Here is a 14,261-nt window from a genome sequence, read left to right as displayed (position 1 = left end):
AGTGATAGACTGTAGTCATTTATTTTTGTCAGCTTGTCGTCTAATTGCATTTGTTGCACTAATAGCTAGAAGATCCATTTTACTTAAATGGAAAGATTCCAATCCTCCTACTACATTTCAATGGCTTTCGCAAATGATAGCATGCCTAAGAAAGCCATTCCTAAACTGCTATGTTTCTCTACTTGTTTTGACAGTCTGCTTAAAAGTTGCCTCTGATAAAGCAATTATTCTTCAGACTTAAATATTTTCTCAGGTAATGTTGGGTACGTTTTGCTTGATAACTTCCTTTTGATTTGTCTCTTGATGTTTTGCCCTGTTAAAATGCTTTATAAATAAGCAGCATTGGTGCTGTTTCATGCACCCACGCTGAACCAACCAGTTTTATTAACTTGGCCTCCAATTTCCATCCTTGGCTTAAATTCCATTTCTGACACTTCCTTCCCCTTTCTTGATCTGTCTCCATCTCTGGAGACAAACTTTCTCCGAAATCTTATAAACCTACAGATTCCCATGGTTGTCTTGACCATACCTCTTCCCACCCTGTTTCCTGTACATAAAAAAAAGGTATTCCCTTTTCTCAGTTCCTTTGTCCCTGCCGCATCTTTTCCCAGGTTGAGGCTTTCCTTTCCAGGACATTAGAGATGTCCTCCTCCGCCTCTAAAGAATGGTATGTTTTCCTTACACCACCATTGATGCTGCCCTCACCCCCATCTTCTCCATTTTTCAAACATCTGTGCTCACCTTAACTTCCCACTGCCTTAACAATAGTAGTTCCTCTTGTCCTTGCCACCCAATTAGCCTCTACATCCAACACATCATTCTTCATGACTTCTGCCATCTCCAAAGGGATCTTACCACCAAACATATCTTTACCTTCCTCCTCTCTCCACTTTCCTCCATGATTTCCTTGTCCATTCTTCTCTTCCCACTAATCTCCCGCCTGGCACTTAACCCTGCAAGTGGCCGAAGTGCTACACCCGCTCATTCATCTCCTCCCTCACCTCCACTCAGGGCCTCAAACAGTCTTTCCAGGTGAGACAACACTTTTGTGAATCTGATTGTGTCCGTCCTTCCGATAAGACCTCCTCTATATTGGGGAGACCCATCGTAAACTGGGGAATCACTTCGTCGAGCATCTCCACTCCATCCACCAAAAGCAGAACTTCTCGCTTGGCCAAGTATTTTAATTCTGATTCCCATTCCTCCATGGGCTTCCCTTCTGCCACAATGTGGTCACCCTCGGTGGAGGAGCAATACCTTGTTTTCCTTCTGGGTAGCATCCAACCTGTTGGCATGAATGTTGATTTCTCCTTCCAATAAAAACATATTTCAATCTTCCCCTCTTCTATTCCTCACGCTGTCCTCTTGCCTCTTCTCACCTGCCTATCACCACCCCTTGGTTCCCCTCCTCCTTCCCTTTTTCCTATGGTACACTCTCCTCTCCAATCAGATTCCTTTCTGTCCAGGCCTTCATTTTTCCTACCCACTTGGCTTCGCCTATCCTCTTCCAGTTATCTTCCTTCCCTTCCCATCCACCCTTTTATTCTGCTGTCTTCCCCCTTCCAGTCCTGAAGAAGGGTCTTGCCCATAATGTCGACTGTTTATTCATTTCCATAGATGCTGTCTCACCTGCTGAGTTCCTCTGGTATTTTGTATGTGTTGCTTAATAAATGTTGTTTATTTTTCCTCCATTGGAACCAGACATATTTTGAAACTACTCAATGTGATTTCTTTATCAATTCTATTTGCTTTATGTATGCTTATTCATCATGAACCACTTTCGTAAGAAAGTGATATTTTTGAGGAAAGAAAACCATTCCCATTCTTTTGAGAACTCATTATCTCCTATGTTATATTAGGGAGCTCAAGCTGAGCTATTTAATCTTGGGCAGTCTTGATCTCCGGATCAAACATGCCATATTAGAGACTGATTTTTTTTTTAAACAAATTCTGACAGTGATTATGCAGATGATTGTTTAAATTGATTAGAAGAGTAGAAACTATAACTACAAAACTAAAGTCTTGCGTAAGACAAAATGGTGACTTTTTAAATAATTGAAGGGCTGGCTTTCATTACCATTATTTTCATTTTCTTTGTGAAATTATTTTCAGCAGATTTTTTTTACATAATCTCAGCTATTTTCCCTCTATTGTAACCAAATAATGCTTGCAACTTGCTCATAAAGTTAATTAAAATCAGCAGAGTGCCCTCTATAGGTTATGTGACCTATGAACAAAGCAAAAGCAGCATCAAATCAAAGAAGAAAACTTCCTAAATCAGTCTAAACTAGCAAATAAACACGGCATGGAAAAGAGATTGGAATAAATTTTGAGAACTAAATATTCTTACAGTAAGAAATCTGAAGGAAGAGAACTTAGCTTAAAATGAATTTTTAGTGCTAAAAATATTCAGAAGAATTAAAAAAAGGTTTGCCACACTTATGAGCAACACTTACCAAGCTGTCTATTAGCCAAGTTAGTTAACATCCTAGTTCCATACTTGTGTAGATAAATGGTTAACCTGTTCTTATAGTAACCTTCAAGCATTACTTTTTTCCCCAGATTCTTTTTGAAAATATCCTATTATGTTAACAAAAAATGCTATGATTTCTTTGTTATTGAATTCCAGGTCACCATTGTATGGAGTAACAGTTATCTTTGCCATTTTGGTTTTAACATTTGCATTTATTTAGTCTCGTGTATAAAGATAGACAATCCGTCCATCCTTGTTCAAATACACTCAGCAACTTTGTGGTTGTTTGATGTAAGTTTGGTGTTTTGGGCCTCTTTGTACTTAGTAACAATCAATTTTTTTCATCAATGCAAGTGGGCTAGCTTGAAGCCAAACATTCAGATCTTGTCACCCAATTCACTTCTGTAGAACTGTTTCATCCTCAGTGCTTTAGCCCTTACCAATAAAGTTTACTATTTTACATTGCTTGTATTATATAACTACATGACTGATTCTTCACTGACAGTGTTTCAGTAGGTGGTGGCACAGTGAAATTCTCCAGAGGATGTATGAGTTTGTGTTGGACAAACTTGTCAAGTAGGCATGGGTATTTTTAAAAAAAGTCAATTTTCTTGTAAGAAATAACCTGGAAAGTTTAAAATCTTGTAATTATACAGCATGGATCCTTTGACTCAATTTATACGTGCTAAGCAAGGTGCCTTCCTTGAGTAATCCCATTTGCCTGCATTTTCACCTTGTAACACTTGTTCCATGTCTGAACATGTAATAAACTGTTGGATATGGTGTCAATATCCTGAAATATGTCACCCAGCCACACACATTTCTAGTCTCAAACATATCATGCCCTTTAATAAGTAATGATGCAATGTGGAGTAGGCCCTCCTAACCCATCGAGCCCCCCACCCCCCCAGCAACCTCTGACAAACCCAATTAACCTACCCAGTATGTCTTTGGGCTGTGGGGGGAATCAGGATTTGGAGAAAACTGATACCCTCCACGGGGAGGACAAAATGGTGCTGGAATTGAACTTCGAACTCCAGACGTCCTGAACTGTAGTAGCATCACGTTAGCCACTCTGCTACTGAGGCATCCAATATATGAGTTTACTGGTTCACCCATTCCTGCTTGTCTTAAATAACCTATATAGCTAGATGAAATTCATTGTCATCCACTTCATGTTCCCTCTAAGCAGAAATGAGCTGAATCTATTAAAATTGATTTTAATTTTTGTCTCAAGTAAATTTATTGCAATTAAACAGTTTACCTCTGGTTTTCTCTTATTTGTGTTAAATTGAAAAATATATGTAGAAAACTATTTTTAGCCATGTTTGCAGCTGTTCTGCTTGAGATTTTTCTTTGTAAAATGCTATATTGTAAAAAAACATAATTTTGTCTAGTAAATTGTGGAATTCTTAACCCATTTAATTTTAATTTTGTAAATGCATTTAAATGTTTTAAATACACAAGTTACAGTTGCTTGTTGTAATTATGCTTGACATAAATGCTTAAATGTACTCATTTTATTCTAGAAAATTATTGGAGTCTTCAAACCAAAAACAGAAGAACCTTATGGGCAATTAAATCCCAAATGGACCAAGTTTTTCCACAAGATCTGCTGTCCGTGTTGTTTTGGTCGTGGTTGTCTCATACCAAATCAAGGTTACTTGTCAGAAGCTGGTGCTTACCTTGTAGATGAAAAATTGGGACTGGGAGTTGTACCAAAAACAAAGGTAATTTTTATCATGGAAATTATTGAAATGCAGATTTGAATGTTGCACCATGGTGGAAGAGCTCTATACCAATGCAGTTGGCTTTCTGGAATAGCAGAATTATGTGTAATTTTACAACCTTTTGCAAGTCCTCTTTTTGTTATTTGTGTCATTTGTTATACCTTCTGTTTCATTTAAAAGAAAGTACTAGAAACTTAGTGTTTTATATTATGAAATTCTGTTTTTAATATGCTGCCCTCTAAAGGATTTTATTTGTATTATTCTTAGTTAGATACTTTATTGATCCCAGAGGAAATTACTTCGTAAAGCTCCTGAATAAGTGAAGCATCCTCAGCTTAATTGTTGTGACTTTATCCCTCTTTCGTGAAGAGAAATGTACATTAGTGTTACCATTACATTTCATGCTGACCATTCTTGCAGAAACAAATTTTGTTCCCATTTATTCTCCATCTTTTATAAATTGTAATGTCTAGATCAAAGCACTTTTTCTCAATTCAGCTCTTACTTTTTCCAATATTTTTATTAAATTTATTAAATTTCATATACATAAATACAGTATTCATAAGGATATTATAAATCAAGATAAGATGGCACATAATGCACTATATATAAATCACACTGATACAATCACAGTATCCCATATTCATGATCACACAGTCCTCTTTTATTGTCATTTAGTAATGCATGCATTAAGAAATGATACAATGTTCCTCCAGAATGATATCACAGAAGCACAAGACAAACCAAGACTGAAAAACTGACAAAAACCACATAATTGTAACATATAGTTACACCAGTGCAAAGCAATACCATAATTTGATAAAGAGCCGACCATGGGCACGGTAAAAAAAAAAAGTCTCAGAGTCTCTTGAAAGTCCCATCATCTCACGCAAATGGTAGAAGGAAGAAAAACACTCCCTGCCATGAGCTTCCAGCGCTGCAAACTTGCCGATGCAGCACCCTGGAAGTACCCGACCACAGCCGACTCTTGAGTCTGTCCAAAAACTTCGAGCCTCCGACCAGTGCTCCGACACTGAGTACCATCTCTGCCGAGCGCTTTGACCTCGACCCTGGCCCCGGCAATAGGCAAAACCGAGGATTTGAGGCCTTCCCCTCCGGAGATTCTGGATTGCACAGTTGCAGCGGCAGCGAAGCGGGCATTTCAGAAGTTTCTCCAGATGTTCCTCCGTGCTTCTCACGTCTGTCTCCATCAAATCAGGACTGTGCACGGTACCTACTTACAAATACGATATCATTTTGGAGCGGCCGTGCGCGCTGCGTCGCACCACCGTTTTCTCCTCCCCTCCCAATATAATATGGTTAATTATATTATAAAAAAAATCTACACCTACTACCAAGACAAAGCTGGTTGGTTTAAAAAAAACACAAAAAAAGAGTACTTTACCATATAGTGTTTTATAATAATAGCCAGATCTATATTTTAATAACATTAACAATTCAAAGATTTTCAAAATAGTTCAGAAAGGGTCCCTATAACGTTTGAAAATCTTGATTTAGAATCAGAAATCGAACAATGGATCTTCTCTAAATTTAAATATGACATAACATCGCATAACCGTTGAGCATGTGTGGGGGGGGCAACCTCTTTCCATTTAAGCAAGATCGCCCTCCCAGCCATAAGAGAAATAAAAGCCAGTACCCGCAAATGAAAAGGCTCCAAAATTATAGCTCTTTCCTCAATAATACCAAATAAGGCAGTCAAAGGATTGGGCTTAAAATTAACTTTTAAAAAATACAGAAAAAGTTTGGAATACGTCTTTCCAATATTTTTCAAGGCTCGAACATGACCAAAACATATGAATTAATGAAGCTGCTCCATTTTTACATCTGTCACAATAAGGAGATATATCTGCAAAAAAACGAGAGCTTGTCTTTAGCCCTCTGTACCACTTTAAATTGTAGGGGGGAATGATGAGCACATAATGATGAAGAATTAACCATTTTGAAAATAGCCCTCCAGGTCTCCTCAGATAATGAAGTCTGTAAATCTTTTTCCCAATCTTTTTTAATTTTGTCTAAAGGAGCCATTCTCAGTCCCAACAACAAACCATAAATATAAGATACTGAGCCATTATCAAAAGGTTTCAAATTAAAAGTTACATCTATTATGGTCTTATCAGGGCTGGTAGGAAATATATGTAGTTTAGATCTTAAAAAATTTCTAATCTGTAGATATCAAAAAAAGTGGGTATTTAATAAGTTGTATTTCACCGAGAGCTGCTCAAAAGAAGAAAGATACCCTCCAACAAACAGATCCTGAAATCATTTAATGCCTAATCTATCTTATTCTCTAAAAATAGATCGGTCATAGATGGTTTAAAAAAAAATTAGAAAAAATAGGACTGGAAAGAGAAAATCTCAATAAACCAAAATGTTTTCTAAACTGTAGCCAGATCCTCAAAGTGTGTTTAACCACCAAACTGTCAGTTAATTTATTTAAAGATAAAGGAAGAGAGGATCTGAGAAGAGACATAATAGAAAATTTCGTAACAGAGTTGGCTTCCAAAAAGACCCATATTGGACAATCCTCACGATTAATATAATATAACCAGAACATGAGATTTCGTATGTTAATTGCCCAACAATATAACCTAAAATTGGGTAGAGCAAGGCCTCCAGTCTTTTTAATTTTTTTGAAGGTTGGCTTTATTTAATCGGGGTTTTCTGTTCTTCCATATATAGGAAGAAAGAATCGAATCTAAAGAATCAAAAAAAGACTTGAGAATAAAATCAGGTACGGCTTGAAAAAGGTATACAAGTTTAGGTAAAATATTCATTTTAATAGAATTAATTCGACTAATCAATGATAAAGAGAGAGGTGACCAATTAGAAAGTGTCTTTTTCACACAATTCATTAAGGTTAGAAAATTTTCTTTGAATAGATCTTTATAATTCTTAGTGATTGTTACACCCAAATATGTAAATTGTTTTGCAATTTTAAAAGGAAGGTTAATATCGGATGGTATCAAATTATTTAAAGGAAACAATTCACTCTTATGTAAATTCAATTTATATCCTGAAAACTGACTAAAATTAGTAAAAGAAACATAGAGGGTAAAGGAAGTGTAATATTAGATATAAAAAGCAAGAGGTCATCAGCATACAGCGAAACTTTATGAATAGTACCTTTCCTTAAGACTCTCGAAAGGCAAATGCTAAAGGTTCTAATACCAAATCAAAAAGCAAAGGGCTCAATTGACATCCTTGTCTGGTTCCACTTTGGAGTTTAATTGGTTTAGAATTTTGAAAGTTAGTAAGGACCTGAGCGGAGGGAGATAAGTAAAATAATGTAATCCAAAGAATAAAATTGGGCCCAAAATTTAATTTTTCTAAGGTTTTAAACAGGTAATTCCGTTCAACTCGGTCAAAAGCCTTCTCCACATCCAGAGAAATCATACATTCCGATATTTCCTTGGATGGAGAATGCATAAGATTTAACAATCGCTGTATATTAAAATGGGAATATCAATTTTTTAAAAATAAATCTTGTCTGATCAGATATTATAGAAGGTATAATATTCTCGAGTCTATGGGCGAAAACTTTAGATGGGGTCTTAGCATGAACATTGAGTAAAGGGATTGGTCTATATGAAGAGTATTCAGTGGGTTTCTTATTCTTTTTAAGAATAAGCGAAATGGAAGCTTCATAAAAAGACTGTGGCAACCTACCCACCTTGAAGGAATCAGTAAGGGTAGAACATAAACGAGGTATGAGCAATGAAGAAAAAGCCTTACAAAATTCTCCAGAGAATCCATCAGGTCCTGGAGATTTCCCAGAATGCAATGAACGTATAGCCTCAGTGATTTCCTCCTGAGAAATAAGTTGATCCAACTGCTTTCAATTATCAACCAAAAGTCCAGGAATATATAATTAGTCTAAAAAAATTGTTCATTGCAGTATTATCTTTAACAAATTAAGAACTATACAGTTTAGAATAAAATTCTGTGAAAGTGTCATTTATTTCAAAATGGTCAGTTGTCATATCACCATTGGTTTTGCGAATTTCTTTAATTTGCTGTTTAGCTATGAAGGTCTTCAATTGATTAGCCAATAGTTTACCAGTTTTTTCTCCATGTATACAAAATTGGCTTCTATCTTTTAAAAGTTGGCTTTCAGTTGGATACGTTATAAGAAGTTCATATTTAGTTTTAATTTCAATACATCTTTTGTATAGTTCAGAGTCTGGTGCCAAAGCACATTTCTGGTCTAATTGTTTTAATTGATTAACTAAGTCAGTTCTCTCTCTATTAGCTTTTTTCTTAATTTATGCAATATAGGAGATAATTTGTCCTCTAATATATGCCTTAAAAGCGTCCCAAATGATAAGACTTGAAGTCTCTTCCAACGTATTTTCTTCAAAAAAAAAGAGTAATTTGATTCTCCAGAAATTTTAGAAAGTCCTTATCAGATAACAAATTTAAATTAAAACGCCAGGATCTGTTCATATGAGTGAAACCAGGAAGATTTAAAGATAGCAATACAGGAGAATGGTCGGATGCAGCTATTTCTTTATAAATGGAGTCATTTGACTATCAATAAAAAAAATAATCAATCCTAGTATAGGAATGATGGACATGAGAGAAGAATGAATGCTCCCTTTCTGCCGGGTGAGAAAAAAAAAGCCAGACATCAACAATATCAAATTTCATTAGAAAGGATTGAATAAATAAAGCTGATTTAGGTGTGGCTGATTTAGGAAAAGAACAATCTAATACTGGGTCTAGACAACAATTAAAATCTCCTCCCATCACTAAAGAATAAAGACTCAAATCTGGGAAGAATGAAAAGAAACACTCAAAAAATCCTGGGTCATCCAGATTGGGGGTGTATACATTAGCAAATACAATTAATTTATTATCTAGTTTCCCTGACACTATGACAAATCACCCATTAGGGTCAGAGACAACTTTATGTTGAACAAAAAAAATTGTATTGTCTATAAAAATTGAGACCCCTTGAGATTTTGCTCTGAATGAATAATGAAATTGTAAATGCTTCCACCAATTTTAAAAAGGTGTGCGTTGTCACAACTACATACATGCGTTTCTTGTAGAAAATAATGGGGGCGCTTAACTTTTTAATATAAGCAAAAATCTTATTCCATTTCACAGGATGATTTACCCCTTCACATTAAAACTAAGTAAATTAATATTTCGATCCATTTTAAATACTAATTAACAGAAGAGTTTAAAGATCTGACCATAGATTATTAGAACCAGAGAACAAAGCATAAAATAAGGTACTCAAACAGAAAATTTGGGTGGTAACCCAACACAGCTTCCAGAGGAAAAAGAAACCCCACCCCCTCCTCCTCCCAAAGCGAAAAAAGCCGGCCACAGAACAGACGGCACGCTAAACCCTAAGAACAACCCTCCCTAAGAAATCCTGTTGGCAAAACTCCAATCATTCAAGGATATTATGTTCCTACCAAGGGAAAGCAGACAAAATAAACTTAGATCAGAAATCCAAACAGAAGAGGATTCATTTTAACAATTTCAAAAAAAAAATAAAAAAAACTCAGAAAAATGAGTAAAGTAATAAAAAAAATCAAAGAAAATATCCAAAAGCAAGATATATAAATGGTTAAAACGTAAGTTTATTAAAACCTTATTCTATCCAACATTAAAAAGATAATTGCTCTTGTAAGAGATATAACACATTTAATCTACTGCTTTCAAAAACTTCTGTGTGTCTTCAACCGATCCCAGCCATTTCTGCAGACTATTTTTCTGAACGATTCTAAGATGCGCAGGGAAGCAAAGGGAGGGCTTAAACCCTTTGTTATAAAGCAGCGACATAACCTCTTTATATTTGGCACGTTCAGCCATAACCTCGGGTGCATAATCTTCCACAAATCTGATCATTTTCCCTTTGTAATCGATCATTCCTACTTGACGGGTATGACGGATTAAAAGCTCCTTCGTATGAAATTCATTAAAGCACAGTATAACCGACCTAGGTCGCTCCCCTGACTTTGGCTTCAGGGCCAGTGACCAGTGTGTGCGGTCCAGCTTAGGTACAGATGACAATAAATCAGGGAATAGCTGCTTCAGAAAGCTTGCAAAAAACTCTGTGGGGTGGGCACTTTCAATTGATTCTTCAAGACCCAGAATATGTAGATTGTACATTCTGCTTCTGCTTTCTAGGTTGGTAATCTTCTTTGTTAATTTTTCATTAGATAATTTTTTGTAGAGCTTACTTATGTCTTCTAAGTCTGCTTCCAGTATCGACAAAGTTTCTTTATTCTCCTTAATTCGCTTATCATGTTCGATTAGAGTTTGTTGAATAGTGTCCAACTTGACATTGAGCTGTTGAAATTCGTCAGAAAGTTCTGTTCTTTGCTTTTTAAGAAAACCTCCAATTGATTCCAAAGTGGTTGGAGAACCTTTAGTCTTTCTTTAATTTTTAGTCTTTCTCAAAGACATAATAGAGCAATATTGAGATTTACAATAAGGTTTCAAAAAAGTGGTAGGAAACAAAATAATAGATAAGGTAGGAGCAAGTTCAAAAAGATGTTACCCCATCAGCTGCCAGCAGAGCTCTTCCAATTCAGCTTTAACAGTATTTCGTGAACAGTTTATGTCTCTGATTTTATGCCTCTGTTCCTGTATCTTTTAAAATTGCACTATTTAGGCTACATTGTCATATTTATTCTTTCTAATTATCTTAACAATGTTTGGCATTAATCTGTCATGTGTTCTTATTTTATTTGCCTATTATTTCTTGAACAAAAATAACATCCAAATTACTTTATTTTCATGTTCTGTGTCATCTGCAAGTAGGTTTGTATTAAGAACTGTTCTGAATCCAAATTTGTTCCCTCCACAGGAAAATATTCCTTATTTGTCCCTTCCTTTATAACTATCTCTTTATTTCATTCACTCTTTTCTTTGTTGACATGAGTTTTGGGTTGTCTTTCATTTTGGTGTTTAAGCTTTTTTCCCTTCCTCTATTACTTTTTTAAGACTTTTTCTGAACGTTATCTTGGTTCGTTCTACATTATCAATCTTGTATTTGTTATAAGAGTAATTTTGTCTTTCAGTTTTAGTGCATACATTTGCAGTTCTCCACTGAGTTCCATGTTTGGACGCCCTCCTTTTCCCTTCAAATGAAGACTTACTTGTTGCTTGTTAACTATTACCTCACACTTGACATTTTCATTCTTTCAGCGTTAAAATCATAGTTGAGGTTACCGTTACTTGTCTCTATCATCCATTCTGACTTGCAATACATTGAGTTCATAGTTTACAAATTTCTCTGTGATCTTTATCTATATTTACAACTTTTTCCCACTTGTAGTTACTGATCCCACCTCCCATGGAGCCAAAGTTAGACCAACAGCTCCCTCTGATTTGCTCTGGAGCCTTTATTTTCTTTGTCCAATCTATAATTAAGAAGCAGTCATTTTCTCAATGCCTCTCATTCTCTTAGCAATCTCATTTGTGTTTGAGAGCTCATATCTTTAAACTGGTCTTTTGATTTGTCCACCTCCCAGTCTTAACCTTCTTCATTCCATCCCCATTTTCATGGAGCTTCACAGTTACAAGTGCAAGGTTTGCTGGGTACCAGTAGATGGCTCCCACGTGAAGCTACAAGCTTAACATTTGGTGTCAATGTTTCCAGTATGTGTTTTCAAATACTTTTGAGTTCCACAAAGATGAGTGTGATCTGCTATAATTAGAATCCTCCTTTTGTTCTTCCTTGATGTGAATTTGGAATGTTTTTTTTTCTGCTGCATTATTTTCAGAACAAAGCTAATCACTTTTAAACTTTTTTTTAAAACCTAGGTAGTTTGGCTTGCAAGTGAAACATTCAACTATAGTGCAATAGATCGAGCAAAATCCAGAGGCAAGAAATATGCTTTAGAAAAAGTGCCAAAAGTTGGTCGCAGGTTTCATAGGATTGGACTTCCTCCAAAGGTAGTAATTTCAATAGTCTGTTGATGAGTTTGAACTTTGGTGTTCATTTTTGTAATTTTATACTGTTTGCTTGAGTATACAAATGCACTAAGTTTCTTTGTAAACAATTTTAAATTTGTATGTAGTTGATGTTATAGTCATATCAAATTTAGTATGGTTCTCAGAATCAGGTTCAATATCATGAACATATGTCATGAAATTTGTTAACTTTGTGGCAGTAGTGCAATCTAATTCATGATAAATACAGGAAAAAAAACAATTACATTCAGTATATATGTATATTAAATACACCCTATCCTCGTTATATGCGAGGGATACGTTCCTCGAAGTTCACGCATAATGCGAAATCGCATATTATGAACAATTATTTAAATGGAGAAAATAGGGATGCGTTCCAGAGGGCTTCCTAAATATGTTTTATCTGTAACTTATTCACATTTTTATACCAATATGACACAAAAGCAGTACTACAAGACAACTTTTGAGTTATATTTAATCAATTTAAGGTAATATTCAATGTAATAAATCATAGAAAGTTAACATCCTCTGGTGTACAGTACTCACCAACAGTGGCAGGTGTGTTTGCTCCGGGAGATGAGTGGTTGTTGTGGTGTAGGGCAGCTTTACACGGATAAGATGGATGGTTGTGGTCATCAGGATAATATCAAGCACAGCAAGGGGTGAAGGAAGACTCACAGAACTCTTAGAACTGCCGGCAGCAGAAAGATTACAGCAATTTGCATAAAGTGGTGAGGGTTGTTTGCTTGGCAGCATTTTGTTTTTGAGCATAAATTTGCTTGTAGGGAAGAAGAGTTGATGGCAGGGAACTACTGAAATGCTGACTCCGTTCTAAATGTGGGTCCATGTCCATTGCCATTTGTGCCAAGTGTTCCGACTTTCACCATTCCCTCACTGTTGGTAAAATCCCGGGATTTTCAAAATCGTCTGTTGCTTGGAGCATCTGAGAGATAGTTCGCCATAAAAATAATAAATAAATACATACGCCTTGAATGTGGATTACACCTTGGTCGAGTGGTTGAATCAGCGATGTTGTGTTAAGCAGCAGGAAATGCACTGTTACATTAGGATGAATGCTGTCCAAATGTTTAGGATGGGCTAGCGCATTGTCAAGCAACAAAAGAACTTTAAAGGCAAGATTCTGTTCCTGACAGTAGCGTCCCAGAGCTGTGTTACCTTCAGCTGATGCCGCGCTGTTTATAATTTCCAACTTTTTTTTCCAAGTGTTAAAGCGGTTCTCTGCCGCTGGGCTGATGGCCCAAGACATGACATCGGATGCTTAGGAGGCATCGTTAAATATTTCAAGCACAAAATGACTGCACCGTAGGTAAAACCAACATAAGTTTAAGATCGCACATCCACACCTTGCCAAACCAATGCGAGAGTGACGGGAGAGAGATTGTGAGGCGTGCGCACCTGACTTGTATTGGTGGGAAAGCGGTGCTTCTCGTCCCAACAGTGAGACTCTGAGGTGTGTGCACGTGACTTGTATTGGCAGGAAGGCAGTGCTCCTCGCATAACTCTGAATTTTGGACGCATATAATGAGGATAGGGTGTAGTTCAATTGAAATAAGTAATGCACAAACAGAATTTTTTTAAAAAAGTAATGAGGTAGTGTTCTTGGGTTCAATGTCCATTTAGAAATCAGATGGTAGAGGGGAAGAGGCTGTTCCTGAATTGCTGAGTGTGTGCCTCCAGGCTTCTGTACATCCTTCCTAGTGGTTAACAATAAGATGAGGATGTGACCTGGCTGGTGGGGGACCTTAATGTTGGACACTGCCTTGTTTGTTCATGATAAAACTAAAACATCTTTATTTGGGATACTCCAGCAATGACTTTAGCACAACATCAAGTATACTCTCAAAGATCATGTGGATGATTTTATGAAAGACTCCTGGTCCCGGGTAACCACCAGAAGTCTATATCTTCCCTTTGGTGTGTTAAAGTACAGAGTCTCAAACTTGCCTCATCATGCTTCATTTGCCAAAACCCAGTCAACGCGTCATGTTTACTAAACCATTTGCAAACCGGGATGTGATCTCCTTCCATGTTGGCAATATAGCTAAAGATTGAATAGTTATTGTTGCTGTTACCTTTTT

General features: G+C 36.3%; 1 protein-coding gene across 1 annotated transcript in view; it reads left to right on the top strand.

Moving 5' to 3' along the window:
* Positions 1 to 14,261, top strand: part of LOC140195133 (phosphatidylinositol 4-kinase type 2-beta-like) — a 52,724-nt gene that overhangs the window by 18,626 nt on the left and 19,837 nt on the right. Inside the window, exons 2-3 of the mRNA XM_072252949.1 lie at positions 4,003 to 4,203; positions 12,013 to 12,144. Of these exons, the coding sequence (XP_072109050.1) occupies positions 4,003 to 4,203; positions 12,013 to 12,144 (333 nt within the window). The remainder of the gene's footprint in view (positions 1 to 4,002; positions 4,204 to 12,012; positions 12,145 to 14,261) is intronic.

Source organism: Mobula birostris, chromosome 3 (genome assembly GCF_030028105.1).
Source record: "Mobula birostris isolate sMobBir1 chromosome 3, sMobBir1.hap1, whole genome shotgun sequence".
Lineage (NCBI taxonomy): Eukaryota > Metazoa > Chordata > Chondrichthyes > Myliobatiformes > Myliobatidae > Mobula > Mobula birostris.
Note: the sequence above shows the minus strand (reverse complement) of the source record. Positions and strands in the feature narration are given on the sequence as shown.